At 43.9% G+C, this 22,500-nt stretch overlaps 1 protein-coding gene across 2 annotated transcripts in view; it reads left to right on the top strand.

Annotated features, from left to right (window-relative positions):
- Positions 1 to 3,608: 3,608 nt before the first annotated feature.
- Positions 3,609 to 22,500, top strand: part of pcnx1 (pecanex 1) — a 66,315-nt gene continuing 47,423 nt past the window's right edge. For both annotated transcript variants that reach the window (XM_036575239.1, XM_036575238.1), the window contains exons 1-7: positions 3,609 to 3,937; positions 7,130 to 7,341; positions 12,724 to 12,829; positions 15,656 to 15,692; positions 16,746 to 16,814; positions 18,465 to 19,502; positions 22,185 to 22,500. The exon at positions 22,185 to 22,500 is cut by the window's right edge and continues 311 nt beyond it. In XM_036575239.1, the coding sequence (XP_036431132.1) occupies positions 3,785 to 3,937; positions 7,130 to 7,341; positions 12,724 to 12,829; positions 15,656 to 15,692; positions 16,746 to 16,814; positions 18,465 to 19,502; positions 22,185 to 22,500 (1,931 nt within the window). In that variant the 5' untranslated portion in view covers positions 3,609 to 3,784. The remainder of the gene's footprint in view (positions 3,938 to 7,129; positions 7,342 to 12,723; positions 12,830 to 15,655; positions 15,693 to 16,745; positions 16,815 to 18,464; positions 19,503 to 22,184) is intronic.

Below are 22,500 nucleotides of genomic sequence, written 5' to 3'. Positions count from 1 at the left end.
AGTAAAATATCTCATAGCCTTGTAAATGAAATAAGTAAATGATGACTTTATGACTGACATGATTAAACACAAAGCTACACTGAACTCCTCAGCACCGTTCAGCTGGCCTTCCCACTGTAACCCAGCAGCGCATTCACCCAGCTTTGTTTCGCTGCTGAACAGATTTCCATAATAAATGTTCCTGCGATGCTAATCCGAGGTTTCGGGGTGAGACAGTCATCACTGTGACCTACTAAAGCCGGAGCGGTGTTTCAGATGTTCCTGCAGGTGCTGCTGTGCAGCTCACACCGCTGGAGGAGCGAGCGAGCAGATTCAGCTCTGCTGTGTCGAAAGGGTAGAATCGCCAGAACGATTCTTTTCAGTGATCCGATTCGCTTCGTTCAGTGCACTAATCTGATTCGAATCTTCTGACTGATTCTGGCTGGTTCGTTCTGTTCCACATCCGGTCGGCGGGTTAGCATCAGCGCAGACGACTCCTTAATGTTTTTATTTTTGTAAATCATTTTATTTTGTCTTTCTAAATAATGAGGTTTCATTTCATCTCTAAAATTGTTCCTACGGTCTATCGAGTGTTGTTTATGATCAGTATAATCATGTCATTCAATAATAAACGGTAGCTGTCTGATTTATTTATTTGTTTGTTTGTTTGTTTGTTTATTTGTGTGATAACCCGCTTATAGGTAAACAAAGTCATTTTCAGAGGCTTTCCTGTTTATTTCTCTTTTATGCGTCCAAACCTGCCCAGGCCGCTTGCTTCTGTTATGCAAGCCAGCAAGCATGACTGCTAACAACGGTTTGCTCTGCAGGTTTGGAGCTTTAGAGGGGAATAAATCAGGTGTTATTGATAACATCTTCCATTAATTCTGCTCTTTTCTCTTTTTCTGATGATAATTTACATAAACATCAGTTATGAAACAGTGCGTTAGCTTTATGCTTCATAGCATGAGTGAGCTTCTTACATTAGTTAGCCAATGCTAGACTTTCGCTACCAATAAACAGACAGCTGCAGGTTTACTGAAATATAATAATAATTGTATTTATCAAATAAAACATTTGACATTTGTATCCAAAAACTGACAGTTGGCAAAAACGCTATATTGCTGTTACATGTTCTTTGTTCAGAATGGCCTGTATGGTTCATTTATGCCATTTTGAATGCGCCGAATATACAAATCCATAAAAATAAGGTTTTGTTTCATTATAAACGTTATAATATGTTATAATGGGGCTTTGTGCCAGACTGCTTCATAACCAGACGACTTTGTTAATACTAGAGCTGGAGAGCGAGACATAGCAGCCTATCACTACATATCAACACGCCAATATCCAATAATCTATCAATAATTTCAGTTATTATATAATTTGATGCTATTATTATAACAGGCACATGTATCAGTACTGTTACAAAGTGGGCGGAGCAACACTTTTAGAGACATCAAAAAGGGTTCTGCTATTGTTACGGTGCCAACCTTATCTACGATAGAAGAACCTTTTTGGTTCTATATAGAACTGTTTTTAAGAAGGTCCTATATAGAACCATAACGCATTCTCCATCAGTCTGAAGAACCATATCACCATGCAAAGAACCATTTAAGCATGAAATGGTTCTATATAGAAATCATGGTTTATGGTTTTACTACAGAACCGTCGTTTTAAGTGTGTACTGCAATAATAACAATAAAACAAAATCATATTTCTATATTATATTATTATAGCAGTAATCAGCCCAACAGCACGCATGTGTTTGTGTTCGCAAAACAGCCATATGTTTTTTCCAAACTTGGTTTCAGTTTACTTTGTGATTATAAGATTGAAAAAATCCTTAAAATCCCCTTAAAATGATCAAACTTTCATCAGCCGGTTTTATTGACTTGGTCCCTCATATATGAACATAACTTATCACCACATACATAGTTTATTTGGAATAATAAATATATTTATATAAAAATCAATCACTATTCTTCATAATATGGTTTGAACATGGTGTTTTGTTGGTTAGAGATTTATTTAATGAAAGATGATTTATTGCTTAGTTATGCAGATTATTTATCCAAGTATAAGATTCCTATAACTCCTGAAGAATATACAGTGGTTATGGATACAATTCCTTCTGGTATTATTAAAGAATCTTTAAAGAAGCAGTTAACGAGGAGCCCACGCTCCAGACAGTCCTGAATCCAAAACATACTTGTATTGGTCAGATATGTTTCTCCTCTACTTCCAGAAAAACAACAGGGATATTCGCAGACTGTTTCAAAGAGACGTCACTTCTGTTCCTTATGCAGTTACATGTTGGAATTCTCTTGTAAAAAATCCTGATTGGAAAATATTCGGACTTTACCTTCTAAATATCTGTTAACCAATAAAATAAAGGAAGTCTCTTACAAAATTAAACACAGATGCTGTCCAGGTAACCAGTTTCTTGCTAAATTTAATAAGGATATCAGTCTCAGCTGCTCTTTCTGTGATGAAAATCCAGAAACTCTTCTACGCCTGTTCTGGAGCTGATCCACACAAACAAGCTCTGGAAGGATGTATTCAAGTTTCAAGTTTCAAGTTTATTTGTCATTTGCACAGCATGTCAGCACATTTATGCATTGAAATGTTTGTGGAGAGGCTCAGATAATCACACTACAGAAAGTAAATAAGTAAAAATAAAAATACAAGAAAAACAAACTGAAATATATCAAATATACGCAAAATATAGAGACAATATACATTTTAAAGTGACTTAAGTGACTCAGTGTTATTGTTATTTAAAGTGACAGTGTTAAAGTGTTATTGTCCATATCAGAGATATGATATAATAATAATGCTGACAGAGTGACTGAGTGAGATGGTAGTTGGTGAAGGACCCACAGCTTCACAGCTTGTTCAGAAGCCTGACAGCCTGTGGGTAGAGCTGTTCATTAGCTGGGTTGTTCCAGCCTGGATGCTGCGGAATCTCCTGCCTGATGGCAGGATGGTGAACAGGCCGTGTGCTGGATGACGCTGTCTGACCGGATCTGTTTGATCTTCCTGAGGCAGCGGGACTGATAGACGTCCTGTAAGGCTGGTAGTCTGTTGCCTATGATGGCTTCTGCTGTCCTCACCACTCCTTTAAGGGCCTTACGGTCGCAGGCGGTGCAGCTGCTGTATGTAGGTTTATCATGGATTGTATTGACCCTGATTTTAACCTCTTTAATCTGGTTAATGTGTTGTTTGGCTTCAGTCATTATAAAAAGAATTTCATATTCATAAATGCAAATTTACTCACTCCGAACCGAAACAGAGGCTAAACAACACAACAATGCACCTTATTTAATTTGCTTTTGTAAAAAAAATCCCGTATTTTTGTCTTTCTTTCTTTTTTTTTGTTTAAACTTTGTTGTTACCACATCTTTAGTTTATGCAGTTTGTTATCTGACTTAACTGTATCTGTTCTGCTTTTGTACAAATGTAATTTTCTAATTAATAATAAAAAAAAGTGAGCCAATCAGCGCGGGCGGTGTATTTGCATAAGTGGGCGGGGCGAGCCGTTTCCTCCGAGCGAGTCGTTTGAATCGGCACCTTCCAAGGACTCGTTCAAAAACAAAAAACAAGGGATTCGCTCGTAGTGCACATCGCTTTAAAAGGCAGCGGAGGCGCAGGGTCTGCTGGGACGGTGGAGGACCGAGAGAAGGCTCGAAGCTACCGAGAAGATGGCCGCGGTTAGCGGGGATTTACAGGCCAGTTTGTGGTGAAAAAATGGCCAGAGACTGCTAGGCTGCTTGGGGCCACCCTGGGGTGATTTTTAGGGGCAGATATGGGCTCGCAAACCCTGCAGATCCTCAGACAGGGCGTCTGGGCTTCCATCACGGGAGGATGGTACTACGACCCCCATCAAAACACGTTTGTCAATGCACTGCACCTCTACATCTGGCTCTTTCTGCTCTGCTTCCCCTTCACCCTCTACATGGTGAGTGTGTTTCTGTCTCTACACTTCAGTGTGATTCCTACTGCATCTGGCTTTTTTCTCCCGTTATCTCATTCTGTTTCGAATTTTCCCGTTCCACCTTAAATGGTGCAGCAGTTACATTGTGGCGCCTCAGGCGCCACAATGTAACTGCTGCACCATTTAAGGTGGAACGGGAAAATTCCAGCGAGAAGCCACAGCTGGCCTCATTTTCACAGCCACATCCTTTGTTTATGTCTGTTCCGACACAAAGCAGCATCTGTGTTCACATCCCAGTCCTGTCTGTGAGGAATTAACATGCATTTCCTTTATGTTTACTAACTTATAGCCTCTGTTTATGGCAGGTATGCGGAGATAATGATAGCCTGAAGGCCTAGACAGTTCACCCAGATACAGAAATGACACAGGATTGTGTGCTAATGTGACCCAGACTGGCCTGCATTAGTCAAAGTGAATGCATCATCATCATTAACATCATCTTCATCAACGTCATCATTAATAAGAGCGATAAAAGTATGGCCAGCTATGATATTGCAAAGGCTTTCGCAGTTTGTTTACTAGTTAACCAGTTGGGCCACCCTTTCCGATCTTCTTTTTTTGCAAGGAAAACATTAGATTAGATCAACTTTATTGATCCACAATTGGAAAGTGTTGTTTCCGGAGGAGCGGCTGGTACGGAAAAGTGTGCGAGCAAGGCTGTAAACAACAATATAGCTGGACAGTGTGACTATATTTATCGTTATTGTGATAAATTACATCACAGTCTGCCTTTTTGAGCGTATCGTGGATATCATCAGCTCTTAAAAACACTTCCCGACTGCGCTTTTGATTAAAAAGAGAGTGTAATTAGTCCTATTTAGCTGGATTCCGTGCACCGCAGTGTGCGAAGTGTTGAATAATAATTGGAATTAAAAGTTTTTGATAGTATTTTTAAAATGTGGCACAACTCCCAGAAGGCAAGTTTATTTACATATCGCTTTGCGTACACTGTCATTCGCCGTGCTTTAGAAATGAGAAAATACAAAGATAATTTGAGTTAAAATTTACATAAAGTAAAGGAGAATGGAAATTAAAACGTGATTGAAACAGTAGATTTAAGAAAAGAGGAGATTAATCATTAATTTAAAAATGAAATGATGTGTTGTGATATTACATCTTGTCAAATCACCCAGTTCTGTATAACAGGGTCAGTTATTACAAACGTATGCCCGTCCCTTTGCTCCAGAATGTCTTGTCCAGATCTGATGACCTTTATTTTGATTTTGCATGCGCCGAATTGACCTTATCAGGCCAGCAAGAAAGAGCTGGCGTCTCCACATTAACCCTAGGAAGTCTAAAGTCAGTATCATTGTGCTGTTTATAAGACATAATTGCACAATTAACGTAGTTACGCACTGAAATGCATTCAGCTTCAGTATGCACTGGTTAATATTGTGAATATCCAAGTTTTTCTAAGTGCAGCCAAAAGCTGTGAAACTCCGTGATAATCGACTGTGCGCTAAAGCTGCGGCGGTCAGAGATTAGGTTGGAAAAAATCTGGACTATTCTTCTAATATGCTTTGAGCTGGTGACAGGCCGTGTATCAGGTAGCAGTGCATGACTTTTCCCCAGCCGCTCTTTGTCCCTTCGCTCCAATTCTGGAGCGGAAGCGCTCACAGCCTATTTTCAGCCAGCATCCAGCATCTTAATATGAATATAGCTCTGATGGCTAGATTTAGGTGTAGTGTGAAAGCCTGAGCCGCGCTCCGCTGGCCTATATTTACGCTGTACGTGGAAATACAAACCGCTGACGTAAATATCGTAGTGAGAGCGAACTCGCCGTGTTTGTTTGGTTTGTTCAGCTGGACTTAAAAAGCCACAGAAGTGTGTTTTAAATCCCTTGATCCAGAAAGTGATCAAATGGCCTACATGTGGCTTAACGTCTGTTTGATCCGACTGGAGTATTCCCTTGGCTGCCAGCGCAGCCTGTGTAAAAACAGCATAAAACACACTAAAGGAAACCTCCCTGGGTAATTAAAGGGGTAGACTGACACAAAATCAGAATTACCCATTTAATGCGGCTCTGTAATTACACAGTTAATTACATAGTTATATAGAGAATTACTTTTACGTTCTGTATGGATGGGTTTGAGTTTGGACATCTGACTTTTTTCATTTCTGAGTACAAATACCGTCAAGACCAAGACAAATTATTGACCCTGTTTACATCTGCTTGCTTCATGCGTCTGAATGAGGCCACATAAAAATGCAAGTGTAAACGCAGCCGAGGCGCATTTAGAACAGATACAGATCTGATCACTCGGACCAGTTCAGGAGGACTGAGACGCATTTGAGCTACGTTATAGCAGCGTAAACAAATCCGTCTCTCCAAGACGCATTCAACAACCGGAACTCCTCCCAGTACTGAAACCCCCCCTCCCAGTACAACCGAAACTCCTCCCGGTACATCAGAAACTCCTCCCGGTACATCAGAAACTCCTCCCAGTTCAACCAGAATGCCCCCCGGCACAACAGAAACTCCTCCCAGTAAGACAGAAACTCCTCCCACTGTGACAGAAACTCCTCCCACTATGATCGAAACCCCTCTCAGCATAACCAGAACTCCTCGCAGTACAACTGAAACTCCTCCCATTATGACGGAAACTCCTCCCACAACAAATGAACCCCTTTCCGTATACAACCAAAACTCCTCCTGATACAACCAAAACTCCTCCCAGTACAGCCGAAACCCCTCCCAGTAGGACAGAAACCCAGAACGCCTCCCACTACACCCAAAACCCCTCCCAGTACAACTGAAACTCCGACTAACCAGAGACGCGTTTGACTAACAAGTGTAAATACATGAAGCTAAAATCTTATCAGGATACAATCCAGATACCAGACATATGAAGTGACCAGGTGTAAATGGTCCAAACCCAAGTCCAAATACTATCGAGACCAAAACCAATACAGTACTATTAAATAAAAACGTCTCTAGTCTGTACTGCAGCGCTAGATAGCAGTACGTCATACAGTAAGTAGTGAACTCTGCACACCTAACATGTCTCGGCTGACCAGCTACATTTGGAGATCAATTAAAAATTGATTTTAAAGCAGAAACTATGAATCTGTGCTGTTATAATAATCTCTCTCTCCCTCTCTCTCTGTCTGTGTCTGTGTGTGTGTGTGTGTGTGTGTGTGTGTGTGTGTCTGTAGGCGCTTCCTCCCACCATGGTGATCGTGGGCATATACTGTGGTGTGATAGCCGCTATGTTTGTGCTGCTGAAAGCGGTGAACTATCGGCTACACACGGCGCTGGACGAGGGCGAGGTCATCGAGCTTCGGGCCAAAGGCGGGCAGGGCCGAGGGGCAGCGGGGGAACGGCAGAGAGACGCCCACCCACAGCAGGAGGACTCAAACGGACCTGGGTGAGCAGCACACTCACATTAGCGATGATGCTAACAGGCTCTCTGTGAACTCGCTAAACTGCACTCAGTCCTCATTGGATTGAACTGACCAGCTGAGCAGACAGCTAACAGGCTAACAGGCTAACCGGCTAACAGGCTCCAGTAATAGAGACAGGAGCTTAATTGACATCATAAGACTGGAAACCTCATTAATAGACCCCAAACAAACAAGTAGGCTTTGTCCAGCATCGTAGTTTAGAGACTTTCGGCTGCAGTTTGAGTGAAAAAAAGATTAAATAAAAGAATAAAAAGATTCTGTCCTGATCTGTTTAAACCCTACACACTAATAGAGATGGTAACAATCTACATATGTACAAAACCATCATTTATAGAGAACCCCTGCATCTTAGAGCAGGAAGTGAGGCTGCATCCCTGTCCCTCATGGCCACATGGCAGTTAGATCCCACTGTTTTGAAGTAAATGTGTCCCAAAGTCTGAAAATCAGTGTGGAACATTAAGAACCGTCATATTTTCTGCAGTTCAGCACTTTTTAGTGTTTTAATGTAAAATATGATGATTTTCTGTGTGAACAGCTGTTCAAAGCTGTGTTTGTTGGTCATGAACTGCTGAGTTTCTGAGCTCAAAATGAGCTAAAATTGTCAAAAAACAGTCACAACTGAAACATCTGGTTTGGGTAGTGATGTGACTGTTTTGGTAGTGACAAAATGGAATGTATAAATATTAGTTTTAACAATATAAACATCATTAAGATATTGGGTCACTGAAAGCAAAAGGACCTCGTGTGTGTATATATACTGTATGCACACCAATCAGGCATAACATTATGACCACCTCCTTGTTTCTACACTCATTGTCCATTTTATCAGCTCCACTTACTATATAGGTGCACTTTGTAGTTCTACAGTTACAGACTGTAGTCCATCTGTTTCTCTGATACTTTGTTAGCCCCCTTTTACCCTGTTCTTCAGTGGTCAGGACCCCCATGGACCCTCACAGAGCAGGTACTATTTGGGTGGAGGGTCATTCTCAGCACTGCAGTAACACTGAGGTGGTGGTGGTGTGTTAGTGTGTGTTGTGCTGGTCTGAGTGGATCAGACACAGCAGTGCTGCTGGAGTTTTTAAACACCTCAGTGTCACTGCTGGACTGAGAATAGTCCACCAACCAAAAATATCCAGACAACAGCGTCCTGTGGGCAGCGTCCTGTGACCACTGATGAAGGACTAGAGGATGACCAGCACAAACTGTGCAGCAGCAGATGAGCTATCGTCTCTGACTTTACATCTACAAGGTGGACTGACCAGGTAGGAGTGTCTAATAGAGTGGACAGCGAGTGGACACGGTGTTTAAAAACTCCAGCAGCACTGCTGTGTCTGATCCACTCTCACCAGCACAACACACACTAACACACCACCACCAGGTCAGTGTTACTGCAGTGCTGAGAATGACCCACCACCGAAATAGTACCTGCTCTGTGAGGGTCCATGGGGGTCCTGACCACTGAAGAACAGGGTAAAAGGGGGCTAACAAAGTATCAGAGAAACAGATGGACTACAGTCTGTAACTGTAGAACTACAAAGTGCACCTATATAGTAAGTGGAGCTGATAAAATGGACGATGAGTGTAGAAACAAGGAGGTGGTCAGAATGTTACGCCTGATCGGTGTATAGATAATGTGTAAACAGTCCACTGTGATTGTTCTCTGTGTTTGTTTAACCGTTTCCAAATCTCTCCTGGAGGAAGTCCAATGCCTACTTTATCTAATCAGTCCTTCATTAAATCAAATCAAGTGCTGATAGAATTAAAGGTTGCCGTTGTTATTCTGGCTTGTAGTTTGCTGTGTTAACTTTCATGTTTTTATTTTTTTAACACAACATTTCTAGGCCAGCTTTAGCTCTTCTATAGAGGTGATTTAGCTGTATCCAGTGCTAATGCTAACCCTCTGGGGTCCACAAACTCGCCTGTGCATCAAATTTCTCTGTCTCTATATCTGTATCTTTGTGATGATCCAGCTCAGAAATCCAGTTCAAACACTCCCTGAATCTGTAGAGTCGCCTTTCCATTCCATCTTATCTCGAGATCATACGAGACTCACATCCGGAGTTATGAGCCTATGAAGAGGGGCTGAGATACACGTCATCTGCCTCTCACCATGGGGAACTGGTGGATTGGTGTGTCTGTCTACATTCTGTGTGAAACTGACCAATGGACACTCAGGAAATCACTAAGGACTGACCATCACGCCGGAAACCCTTCATTCTTCATTCGGTCCACATCGGAGACTCATGTGAAACGGCGTGCAGAGAGTTTACAGCTGCTGAAGCTGCTGCAGCGGTTTTGGAAAGTAGTGATGAAGATAACGGAGCATTTAGATATGAAACATATGAGGATCATGATATATGAAGAGCCTTTAGAGGAGAGATTAAAGAACAAATCCAGAGAGAATGACCTCAGACCACAGAGGGATGAAGGGTTAAACTTCAGCTCTGATTGGACACGTTTGGAGTAAGGAGGGGAAAAGTTGTGTGAATTATATTTGTGGCTGAACTATCACTTTAATCCATTATGGAACGAGTGTATTTGATCTGCTGCGGTTGCGGAGGGTCGTGAGCAGAGTCTGGGGGGGTTGCTGGATTAGTGCTTTGGTAAATCCCTGGCAGGACAATGGCAGAGTCTCCATCAGCTGCATAAAACCCGTCACTAATGCTCTGAAACCTTTTTACTCTGATTCGTATTAAATCTAATTTGGAGCTTAAATGAATCTGTGACTGAGAGACAGCACTGATGATGCGGTTTAGTCTCAGACTAGACTTGATCTGATAAAAATCATGCCTTCTGTTATTTATGTGAGATATTGATAATTCTCTAAACCGCTGAAACGCCTTAATTCAGTCTTTGATGTTCTATCCTGTTATTTACTCCTGTGTGAAGAACACCTCGTTTTCTGGATGTTGATTTTGAATATTAATGACCACTGCTCTCATTGGCTGCCTCAGTGAAGGGGACTGGACAGGGGGCGTGGCTTTGCGTGGTGGTGGAGAGCAGTGCTGCCGGGTTTTCTAGAGTCGACTCCACTTAATTATAACCAATACAGCGCAAGAGCTGACGAGAAAGGGACACAGCAGAGATTAAAGGTGCGGTGTGTAAGATTTAGTGGCCTCTAGTGGTGAGGTTGCAGACTGCACCCAGCTGAATCCCCCATCCCTCCCTTTCCAAGCGTGTAGGCCCAGTCCAAAAACACCGGCAGCAACCACTGATTCTTCTTCTCTCTACGTCTTCTGACTGGAGCTACAGCGCCACCTAATTCAAGCTGCCGCTTCAGCATAAAAGTGTGAAAGGCGCCCTCTAGAGGCAGAGTGTGGTTTGTCTGCTCTGGGCTACTGTAGGAACACGGCAGCGCGGCATGGCGGCCTCTCCCTGTGTAGAGTCACTCCCTATGTATATCTGAAGGGCTCATTCTAACATAACGACAACACAGCGATTCAGTTACAGCTGATTATTCACTTTGTTTACTATATTCCATTTCTGATAATAGATCCCCTGAAATCTTACACACGGAACCTTTAAAGCTGGTCATTAAACAAACTCATGATATTCAGACTCATCCTGTTTCCTGCATTGTCCCTCGAGCTCTGTATAGCACCCAAATAGGTTCTTCTACTGTTACAAACTTGACACCGTAACCACAGAAGAATGCTTTTGGGTGCTGTATGGAACCATCTACAGGACATTCTCCATCAGTCTGAAGAACCCTTTTGTGATCCAAATAACCCTTTAATCATGCATTTTATGTAGAACCATTCTGGAAAGGGTTCTGTATAGCACCAAGGGTTCTGTTATTGTTACAATGTCAAGCTTGTGTACATTAGAAGAGCCCTTTTTGGTTATAGATATATTTATAGAACCATATACAGCACATTCTCCATCAATCGTGCAAAGAACCCTTTAATCATGCAGAGGGATCTTTTTGTTCTATATAGAACCATTTTCTTTACTAAAGAACCTCCTGAGGCTCCATGTTGTTTAAGAGTGTAGGTTTTGTTTATGTCTTGGCTCTGTTAAGGTAATGCTAATTTCTGCTAGCCAGACAATGGGGATTGGCCTCTTACATTAGCCTCAAGCTAACAGTGGTGAATTTGGCTTTTTTGTAGCTGCTCTTCAGATATTTAAGTAACACGTTCTTTAATGTGGATTTTAATGGTTTATTAGAGACGTTAAACTTTGAATGGGGTCAGTCTACAGTCAGTTTTTCCCCTTAACCCTCATGTAGCTGATCAGCCAAGACATGCGGTCCGAAGTTCTTTAGCTTTAGCGCTGTAGCTAACAAACACTGTAAGCTAATGTAGACCAGCTACCATACAAACGGCCTCAGAGTGTGGAGGTGTTCAGTAATCTGTAATAGACTTGATTATGTGGTTTCTGACAGTCATACAGTGCAGTGAACACTTAGTGTGAGTGCGGCCGCAGTTTCAGAAACGCTGGATAACGATCGGAAGGCCAGTGTTTGGACTGAAGTACATTAGCGTAGCTAAACACAGTAGCAGCACTTTAAACCTGATTTTTGTCCTGTTTCTTTAAACGGAAACAGCTTTAAAGTGTATTAGAGCTGGAAATGTGAGTCATTCCCACATTCCTGTGCTTTCTGGAATGCCAGTGGGCACGGGGATCCGGTCAGCGAGCAGTTTGGCCGAGAAGTAACAGCCCAAATACGCACACACATGGTGGCATTTTCCTGCTGGTTTGGGTGTGGATGTGGTGAAACGGCTGCAGCTGGGAGGAGATTTGTGCACCAGATTTCTGTGGAGCTTTTATATTTCTGCATGTGCTGCTCTCAGAGCTCAGGGTAGCGTCTGTCTGTCTGTCTGTCTGTCTGTCTGTCTGTCTGTCCATGTAAATAGATTTCAGTTAACTTGCATGGAAAACCAGCGTTCTTATATCTCTGTGGAGCTGCAGAGCTGTAGAACTTCGGATAAGGATTGTTAATCTATGTATGTCTGTCTGTCTGTCTAGCTGTCTCTGTCTGTCTATCTAGCTATCTATCAATTTATCTATCTATCTATCTATCTATCTATCTATCTAGCTGTGTGTGTCTGTCTGTCTGTCTGTCTCTCTATCTAGCTGTCTGTCTGTCTAACTATGTAGCTAAATAGTTATTAGTCTATCTATCTATCTATCTATCTATCTATCTATCTATCTGTCTGTGTTCAGTGGTGGTGGGGTGTTGACAGTAAGATAAATGGTGTCATTAACTACCCTCCCCTTACAGTAGCCCTGACACATGTTAGTGTAGTTGCTAGGTAACCATAACCCTTGGTGGGTGTGTGTGTGTGTGTGTGTGTGTGTGTGTGTGTGTGTGTGTGTGTGTGTGTGTGCGCGTGCTGCAGGGATCCCGGAGGGGGAATTGAGATGGCTGATTTTGTTCGAGAGGAAACTCCACCGGTCGACTGCAGCTCACGGAACTCCTACGCAGGGATGGACTCCAGCCACCAGGTGAGAGAGCGAGATATATATATATTAGAGAGAGAGAGAGTGGTAATTATTTTGAGGTTTAGATGTTGATGTGTGGATGAACAGTTGGGACAGTATGAGCGAATACAGTGCAGTTAAACTTTGTCTTTATTTTTCTCATGATGGAGCCGTGACCACGCTCTACTGAAGAACTAGAACAAGAGTCACTGGGTAAAACTACCCCCATCACGTTTTCTGATTTAGCCACATCAGCCTACAGCAGTTTAGGCCCACCCATTCAGCCTGCATCAGATTAGCACCGCCCATTCAGCCTATAGCAGTTTAGCCCTACCCATTCAGCCTATAGCAATTTAGCCCCGCCTATTCAGCCTACAGCAGTTTAGCCCCACCCATTCAGCCAACAGCACTATAGCCCATTTCTTTCGAAGCGATGTGCAGTGCTGTTCCTGTAGACAGTTTGTATCAGAGTTATTGGAGTGAATGTTGTGGGAAAACAGTTCATCGTCGTGCTGCTCCTGGCTGTCAGAAAGCAAATGGAGCACTGCAGCTTACAAAGGATCCATGCAGCAGCTGCGGGGGAGGGCGAGGCCTGAATCCCCAACACCACAGAGGAACGCGAGTGACGGAGGTAGGAGGACGTCAGCCACCAGAGAGGCGACAACGATGACGGCCACGAGAGGCGCAAAGGCGGGATGCGAGTCCTGAACTCCTCCGCCCAGGCCCCGCCTCCTGTACCGCAGCAAAGACGCCTGGGATGCGGAGGATCAGCTGGCTCTCATTAAGGGCAGCGTGAGCACCTGGGCTGAGAGACAAAGAGAGCTCATTGTTCCACCTCCCCGTCACCACCCCCGCTCCACATCCCGTCTGCCCAGGTCGAAAGTAAGGTGTAGTGAAGCGGCCTCGCTGCGGAACAGGATGTGGGGGTTCAGGACTCGCATTCTGCCTTCACCTCTCTGCCAGCTGAAGTCCTCCTCTCTTCATGATTCCCGTCCCTCAGTGGTGTTCGGGATTCGGGCCTCCGATGACTGTCGCGAGAACTGGCGGGAAGTGACCTGCAGTGACCTACTGACCTGCGGAGTTTGACTTCGTCACGCATTGTTAAAGTCACTCAAATGGTCTTTAGCCTGGAGGACACAGCGTCCATGATTTCCATAAAGAATTTCAAATGTTGATTCGTCGAGCCGCAGGACACTTTACCACTTTGCCTCAGTCCATTTTAAATGGGCTCAGGCCCAGAGAAGGTGGCAGCGTTTCTGGATCCTGTTTATATTGGTTTCTTCTTTGTGTTTTAGAGTTTTAACTTGCATTTGTGGATGCAGTGATGAACTGTTTTCATAGACAGTGGTTTTCAGAAGTGTTTCTGAGCCCATGCAGTGATTTCCACTACAGAATCATGTCTGTTTTTAATGCAGTGCTGCTGAGGGCCCAAAGATCACAGCCAGCAAATACTGGTTTTTGGCCTTGACCCTTACATACAGAGATTTCTCCAGATGCTCTTGTTACAGAGCAGTCCCTTCTCCTGTGGTTTATTCATGACATCACTAGCGATTAGTCGACGTCGACTCGACTTTCATCACATAAAAGTCTGAATCCGTGCAGCCCCTACGCTACAGTAAGCCATGATTATTTCACGCTGCGGTTCCGACAGTCACAGGCAGAATCGAAGTCTGTTCTCCTGGCTCTGACCACACAGCTCTCCTGCAGCTACACTGTTCCCTCTTTTTAATCTGGAGCTCAGTCCGGCAGCCTGTGCTTTTACTGAAGGTCGGTTTTAATAGCCCTGATCTCGGGAGTGCTGTGTTCTAGGCCACTGTAACCGCAGCCCTGAGTGTCCTGATCCCTCAGGAAGAGAACAGAACAGTTTAGCAATCAAATTAAACACACACACAGATCAGGTCCAGAATCACTTTATTGACCATCAAAAACGAAACTCCAGCCAAAACGAGAAATGTAACCTTACATCTGCTGTAAACATGCCTGCTGACCTGCTCCACTACAGAACACTGAACTGCTTTGGGGAGGATTGTGAGGACAGGCTGTGTATGTAATTTTAGTCTATATAATTTTAGATGTATACATACCTTTTTGTAAGAATTTTGTGATGTGTAATGATATGTTGTTGGAAGTGGGCTTTATACATACACATATTAAGAATGCTCTAGTATGATTAATACCACCTTTACTAGAGAAATGAAAATGTGGTTCTTTTTCATATGTTATTCAGTTACAGTTATTCGCTAGTTACTACAATTAATAACAGTTATTCTTTTTAAATGAAAACTTGTTAGAAATAGATACGCAGCGTTTTGAAAAGGAGCTCTATATGTCTATATATATATATATATGATATATATATAATATATATATATATATATATGTATGTCATAGTGTAGCTGACATGATCGTGTTAGTAGTATTGAATGTATGATGTGTACTTCAGATTGTCTGTGTAAATTTGTGGGCGGAGCTTCTGAGGCTGGGTGGGATGTTACTGTAAGGGGTGTAAACATGCTGTTGAGAGTAATGAGGCTGACCATGAAGTACATGCGTGACATCAGCAGCACTGATGGGAACTTTAATCATCGCTGTCTTCCATCTAAAGCTGACTCAGAGACGAGGCTGTCATGATCTCCCTCATTTTACCATCAGAAACCCACATTAACACTGGACTGGTCAGATTAAAGAACCACTGACTGACCTGAGAGTGCACTATTTTTACACATTATTTAGTGAGCTAGTATACAGTTTGGGACGGGGTGCTAGTAACACAGCGTAGTAACTAGTAACACTCTCTCTCTCTCTCTCTCTCTCTCTCTCTCTCTCTCTCTCTCTCTCTCACTGGTACAGATGGTGTCCTCTCGTGGGGGTCCAGCTGCAGCTAAAGGTGAGACTCTTTGCGCTCCTGAATAACTGGGATGTGTTCCTTTCAGAGTGACTGAGTGTTTTTTGGTTCTTATTGTCGCTCTGAGTCGCGCTGTGATGTCACAGCTCCTCTGTTTACTGTAACGTCTGACTGTTTTAACTGCCTCTCACATTTCCATCTGTCAGCTGAGCAGCAGTTATTACCCATTAATAACACTCTGCAGTCAGGCTTCTCTGATTAATAGAGCATCGTTGGCTGCAGAGCCTCAACGGCTGTCACACTCATGGTCACTCTGCACTTACAGATGACAAACTGATCAGACAAAGTGACTGATCAGTAAAAAATACAGTGTTGTTACTGTGAGAATTTTATTTTTACTGAACTGTCACTGTAACTGATGTGTCAGAGTGACTGAGTGATGCAGAGGAGCAGCTCTAAGTCCGTAGCTGACCATCCGAGCGCCGCGCTGACCGGCGCCGTCATAATTTATTTATTTATATTTTATAATTCTGATGAAGCGGTGTGTCAGCCTGTGTGTGGGTGGGCGTGCGAGGAAGAGAGAATAAATAAGTGATGAATTCTGACCTTCCTGCTCCTCTCTCTCCCTCCTCTCTCTCCCTCCTCTCTCTCTCTCTCTCTCTCTCTCTCTCCCTCCTCTCTCTCTCTCTCTCTCTCTCTCTCTCCTCCTCTCTCTCTCTCCTCCTCTCTCCCCTCTCTCTCCCTCTCTCTCCTCTCTCTCTCTCCCTCCTCTCTCTCTCTCTCTCCTCTCTCCCTCTCCCTCATCTCTCTCTCTCTTTTTTTTCTCTCTCTCTTTCTTCTCTCTCTCTCTCTCTCTCTCCCCCTCTCTCTGTCTCTCCCTTTCTCTCATCTCTCTCTCTCTGTTTCTCTCTTTTTCTTCTCTCTCTCCCTCTCTCTCTCTTTTTCTTCTCTCTCTCTCTCTCTTCTCTCTCTCTCGTTCCCTTTCTGTTTTTTTCTCCTCCCTCTCTCTCTCTCTCTCTCTCTCTCTTTTCTCTCTCTTCCTCTCGTCTCTCTCCCTCTCCCTCCTTCTCTCTCTCTCTCTCTCTCTCTCTGCAGGTGATGTTGGTAAGACCTCAGATGACCTCAGTCTGAGTCTGGCTCAGAGCTGCTGTAGTCAGGATCAGGGTGAGATTTATTATTCTGGTTTCTCTTTGTTAAAGCCTCCTCGATGCGGTGACACTTACTGGCTGCATTTAATTATTTATTTACTTTTTAATGCTTGTTTGTTTATTTTACTGCACCTGCACCACATTTTATCATCCTTCACTGAACACAGACCTGTCAGCTTCCTTAGCCCTCTGTACATTTACGCTTTTGTGTGCTATGAACTCCTCCGTCATGTTTATGAACAATATTTCAATCAAAAACAGGAACAAATCCAAATAAAAAGATAATGAGGTTGAGTGGTTAATCACATCATCCTTTCATTATGATTTATAGTACAGCGTTACATTGTAATCTTACAGCACTGCTAAACTCCAACAGCACTGCTGTGTCTGATCCACTCGTACCAGCGCAACACACACTAACACACCACCACCACGTCAGTGTTACTGCAGTGCTGAGAATGATCCACCACCCACATAGTACCTGCTCTGTGAGGGTCCATGGGGGTCCTGACCACTGAAGAACAGGGTAAAAGGGGGCTAACAAAGTATCAGAGAAACAGATGGACTACAGTCTGTAACTGTAGAACTACAAAGTGCACCTATATAGTAAGTGGAGCTGATAAAATGGACAATGAGTGTAGAAACGATAATGTTAAGCCTGATTGGTGTATTTTGTACTTTAGACAGGTTAATTGTTACTCTTAAGCCATTTATTTGTTGTGCGTATCGATCCAAACTGCTCTGAAGGTCCAACAGTAAAAGAAGCCTCGTGCATCTTTTACACAGTGATAGGAAACACAGTCGCTCACAGAAAGCTCATTTTTTGATATTTTTCTGAATAATATTTTGACCCTCTGTATTTTGACGCAGTACAGTCCAGCTCTCTTTGAAAAAAGTTTGCACACCCCTGCTGTACTGACGAATAATGGAGTGACTATATGTCACTCAGTGCTTAAGAAGATTTTCAACCTGGTACTTTTATATTTTTACTCAAGTTGGTTTTTGGGAAGATACTTTTACTTGTGTAATTATTTTGTGCAGATATCAATACTTTTACTTGAGCATTGATTTAGGCTTTTCTATCCACCCCTATCAGAAACTAAGCATCTCTAGGGAATTATTTTAAGATGGGAATAACTTGTTAGTAACATTATTATGTTATTTTATTTTCACAAATAGCTGCAGTGGGTTGTTGAGATCTTTTAAAATGAACAATGATTTGTTTCTGGTGCCCGCTTCTATGAAAATGAACCACAAATCATTAAGATTAAGAGACCCTTATTAGTCCCACAACGGGGACATTTCACCTCCACATTTAACCCACCTGTGCAGTGAAACACCAAACACACTAGTGAACACACACACTAGGGGGCAGTGAGCACACTTGCAGCCCTATCCACGGCGCCCGGGGAGCAGTTGGGGGTTAGGTGTTTTGCTCAAGGGCACTTCAGTCACGTACTGTCGGCTGAGGGGACCGGCGACCTTCTGGTCACAAGGCTGGTTCCCTAACCTCCAGCCCATGACCGCCCCATCATAATGAAAGGATCACATTATTAATCAGTTAATCTCACTTTAACTTTTTTTGTTTTTATTCCTGTATTCTTTTTGTTTTTGTTCTCCGTTCACTGTTTCTAATGAGCACTTTGTATTGTTTCCTCTTAATCAGACATGATGTCGGACCCAAAGATGTACTGCCTGGTCTCCAACGGCTCCTTCGCGTCCATGCAGCCCTCCACCTCGTTGGCTCAAGACCTTTACAGCTCCACCCCCCACCCTTTCAGCCAATCGCTATCCTCCTGCGACACAGAGATCACTGCCCACATCCCTGCCCACTCCCAGTCCTTCCGGAAGGATCCGTCTCGTCCTCGCGGGCTCCCACGCACCTCCAGCTCTGCCGGCTCTGCCTTTCCCGACTCTTCAGTGCCCGAATTCAGCCTCTACCCACCTCCACGGAGGGGCGCACTGGACCCCGTGTGCGAACTGGACACCTCCAGGCCACAGAGGGCACTAGAGGGCAAGGAGCAGCAGCAGGACTCGGCCGTGCCGTCTACGTCAGGGACGGAGTGCTACAGGCAGCACAAACGAGAGCGGCGAAGATTGGCGCGGTCCGTTTCCAGAGAGGCGGGGGAGGGGGAGTTTGAGGGAGAAAGCGGGACCGGACTGTACCAAGTTGAGAGTGTGCGTGGGGGGAGTTCAGGCGGAACCGCTGTAAGGGAGAAGGGTGGGGGGCTGAGCATGGACAGTCTGAGGAGCCTGAGCACACGGAGCAGCGGCTCGACGGAAAGCTACTGCAGTGGTACGGACCGAGACACCAACAGCACCCTGAGCAGCCTGCACAGCGAGCAGACCAGCTCCACCCACGTGGAGAGTCTCCTCTCGCTGTCTGGCGACGAAAGAGGGGCTTCGGGACCCAGCGACTCGCTGAGCGCCAGCCTAGCCTCGGGGGAGGCCAACAAAAACCCCCACGCCAACGAACTCAGCACCAAACCAGCCACCGACGACCCCTCGACCCCTGCGAACGCATCGCAGACCACCAGCCAGGATGGGGCGGAGCCTTGTGGTGGTGGGGGCGGGGCCAGGACTAGCGACCCCTCCCAGCCAGATGAGGCGGCAGAGAGAGACGACGTTAAGCCCAAGTCGGCCGATCCCGTGCAGCGGGCCACTTCGTCTGCATGCGCGGGTCGGAGTGGGCGGCGTCGGAACGGTGAGAATATTCCTGCTGACGTTATCGATCTTTCTTTTCTTTAGTCCGAGAGAAATCTCGCACGCTGCTCCTGTCCAAGGCCACTTTTCCACTGCATGGTACGACTCATCTTGGTACCAGCTACTTCATTTGCAGATATAGCGCCCCCTTGTGTAGCTGTACGTCATAGCGACCCTGCATGAAATGCCGTGATGTGAAGGAGACAAATGTTGTTCAGAAGAAGCAAAAGACCGCTGAAAAAAACAGGAGAGTTTGGGAAAAACTGCATCAGAGTTCAGACGACGAGACGATTCTGGTGCTCAAAGGCGACACAAGAGGCTATGCTACCCTGGTAGCTAACGTTAGCATATGTTTTTAGCGATTCCCTCCGACCAATCAGCTGTCTGTAGCATTTTTATGTCACCTTTTGGTTTCGGCTCAGCTGAACTTCAGTGGAGGTGCAACCAAAAAATAGTACCCAGTTGCAGATACAGGAATTGCCTAGTGGAGAACGGGTCGAGTCGAGCTGAGCCGGTACCATGCAGTGGGAAAGCGGGTTTAGTTGTGGATCTATGAGCCGTGAACCGATTACGCTAACAGGGATGTTTAAGGCCTTTGCTGGGGTTCTGTGGCTGTTCTTCATAGGAGCTTCAGGAAGCTCCTTTACCTTGACAGCTACCTGTTGCGTTAAATCTTCTCAAGCCAGTGGTAGACGTCGTTTATAACGACACCAGGTGTAATTTACATGAGAACATACTTATTAATATGTAGAACTTGACTTATTGACTTATTTTTCATTTATAATTTCTACTACATGTGTATTTTCATATAGTGTTTAACTTTATTCCCTATCAAGTTGTATTTTATGCATATCTTTATTTATGCATATCAGTATGTGCTATTTCTGTTCATATTATGATGTTAGAACATTGTGTGTACAGTTGAAGGGGATATATGCACTGGCAGAATATTAACTAAGGCTACGTTCACACAGCAGGTAAAAGTGGCCCAAATCTGATTTTTTTTGTTTGTCTGTTCAGATTATCTTTTAAATGTGATCTGTATCATCAGTCTGAACAGATCAGCTCCTAAACTGACCCACATGAACTAAAGAACAGAGCGTCACGCTGCTTCACGGCTCATCCAGAGGTAAACAATCACGACCGCCAACGAACGCCAGTCGCTCCCGGAGGATCAGCTTCATCTTCACCAGCATCACAGGAGCCATCATGAAGCTTCACTGACTGACAGCTGGGCTCATCACCCAGAATGTGTTCGAGCCGTAAAAAGGGCGCGGTCACTTCTTTGGTTCGCGTCCTCGGATTCTTTAAACTCTGCTTTCAGACTTTTAACTGTTCTATACGCTGCAGCCTCGTTCTCCTGCGGCCGCGTTCGGACATTTCTTTAGAAATCTCTCTGAACACGGAGGGTTTTGGACGAGTCTCTAATTTTTTTTGTACAGACACATCAGCCCAAATGTTTGAGTCTCAGCAGCGTGAAATTATGATGAATCTTGAGTTGGACTGATGTAAAAGTCGCATGACGATCTGGCTGTTCAGACTGAGTCGCATTGCTGCAGATCGGATACGTATCGGATTTCAGTACCACATATGAAAGCGTCTCAAACCGGAATTGAAAGTGTCAGATTCAGTGTTTATCTGTTCACACTGACACACATCTGTGTCACACATGTGACTTATACCTGCTGTGTGAACAAAGCCTTACAAACACACTTGTTCAGATATTGATAATATTTATTAATCACAAGTTTTTTTTTAAACATCATTCTGTTTTTTTGAATATGTTGATTGTTTTCGTATTCAGGACATAATTATCAATAATTCTCGGTATAGAATGGAAAATAGAAATTAAAAACAGTTGTGATAATTTTTTTGGCCTTAGGTAAGTACAGCTTTAAAAACAGCTATTTTATTGTGGGCAAAAAATAAAAATGAATATTATTATGAGCCGTTACAACCAATTCTAACATTCAAACTTGATGCATTTGAATTTGCACCATCATTTTTTAATAATTATCGGTAGGTGTGGGCAGCAAATGATATGTATCATGATGCGATTTGTTTTGGACCATATCGCCCAGCACTAGGTAAGCAGACAAGTAGCTTTGAATTTACCTCCAAATTTTGTTTTGGCCAAAAAAATGCATATTTCATTATTATAATTGATGATCACTTTAATTTTAATGTTAAACTGCCCCCTTAAAGGGCCCATATTCTATATTTTTCTTGCATTTTATTTTTTCCCCTCAGAACCATTTATAATGCTTGTGTGGCCATAACAGTAATAATTCATTTTTACTTGACCTTGATATATGTAGATGAGCTCTGTTCTGATTGGCTGCCCTGTGTTAGGCCTCATTCAAAAAGCAGCCGCCCCTTATAACTTCCCCTTATAGCTTCAGTGTGAGTGGGTGGAACTAAACTGTTGCAGGCTGAGTAGGTGAATGTATGTAAATGTGTTGGTTTTTGTGACATCACAAAAACCTAAATTCAAAACGGGCTGTTTTGCTGCTCGTTTCGATATATGGACTGTATGAACTAGAAGTTATAACAATGCTAACTTGCTACATCAAGCTGGTTTATTATTTTACATAATTATCTGATGGGGTCATTTAATAATTAGCGATATCGAATGATACAGAAAAGCATATTGTAATACCTTTTTTTTCCTCGTATCGCGCAGCTCTAGGTAAGAAGCGTGCGAACAGCTTCGACGCCAGCCGTCACCGGGACTATATGAGCCTGCGGGGGTTAGCGAAGCCTCGCTCGGCCGTTTTCGCCAAAGGAGAGGAGGACTCCAGTGACCAGAGCGAACTTAGCCACGCCTCCAGCCTCCATTCTGCCCACCAGCTAAGCACAGACTCCTCCTCCAGCACATCACGCTCATGCCACTCCCCCTCCGACGCCCACTACAGCGCCGTCCATGCCAAAGCGCACGGCGCGCGGGCGCACGGCGGCGAGAAAGCGAAGGAGCGGGATAAGGAGAGGGGAAAAAGGCG

The sequence above is a fragment of the Colossoma macropomum genome, unplaced genomic scaffold, assembly GCF_904425465.1.
Source record: "Colossoma macropomum unplaced genomic scaffold, Colossoma_macropomum, whole genome shotgun sequence".
Classification (NCBI taxonomy): Eukaryota; Metazoa; Chordata; class Actinopteri; order Characiformes; family Serrasalmidae; genus Colossoma; species Colossoma macropomum.
Note: the sequence above shows the minus strand (reverse complement) of the source record. Positions and strands in the feature narration are given on the sequence as shown.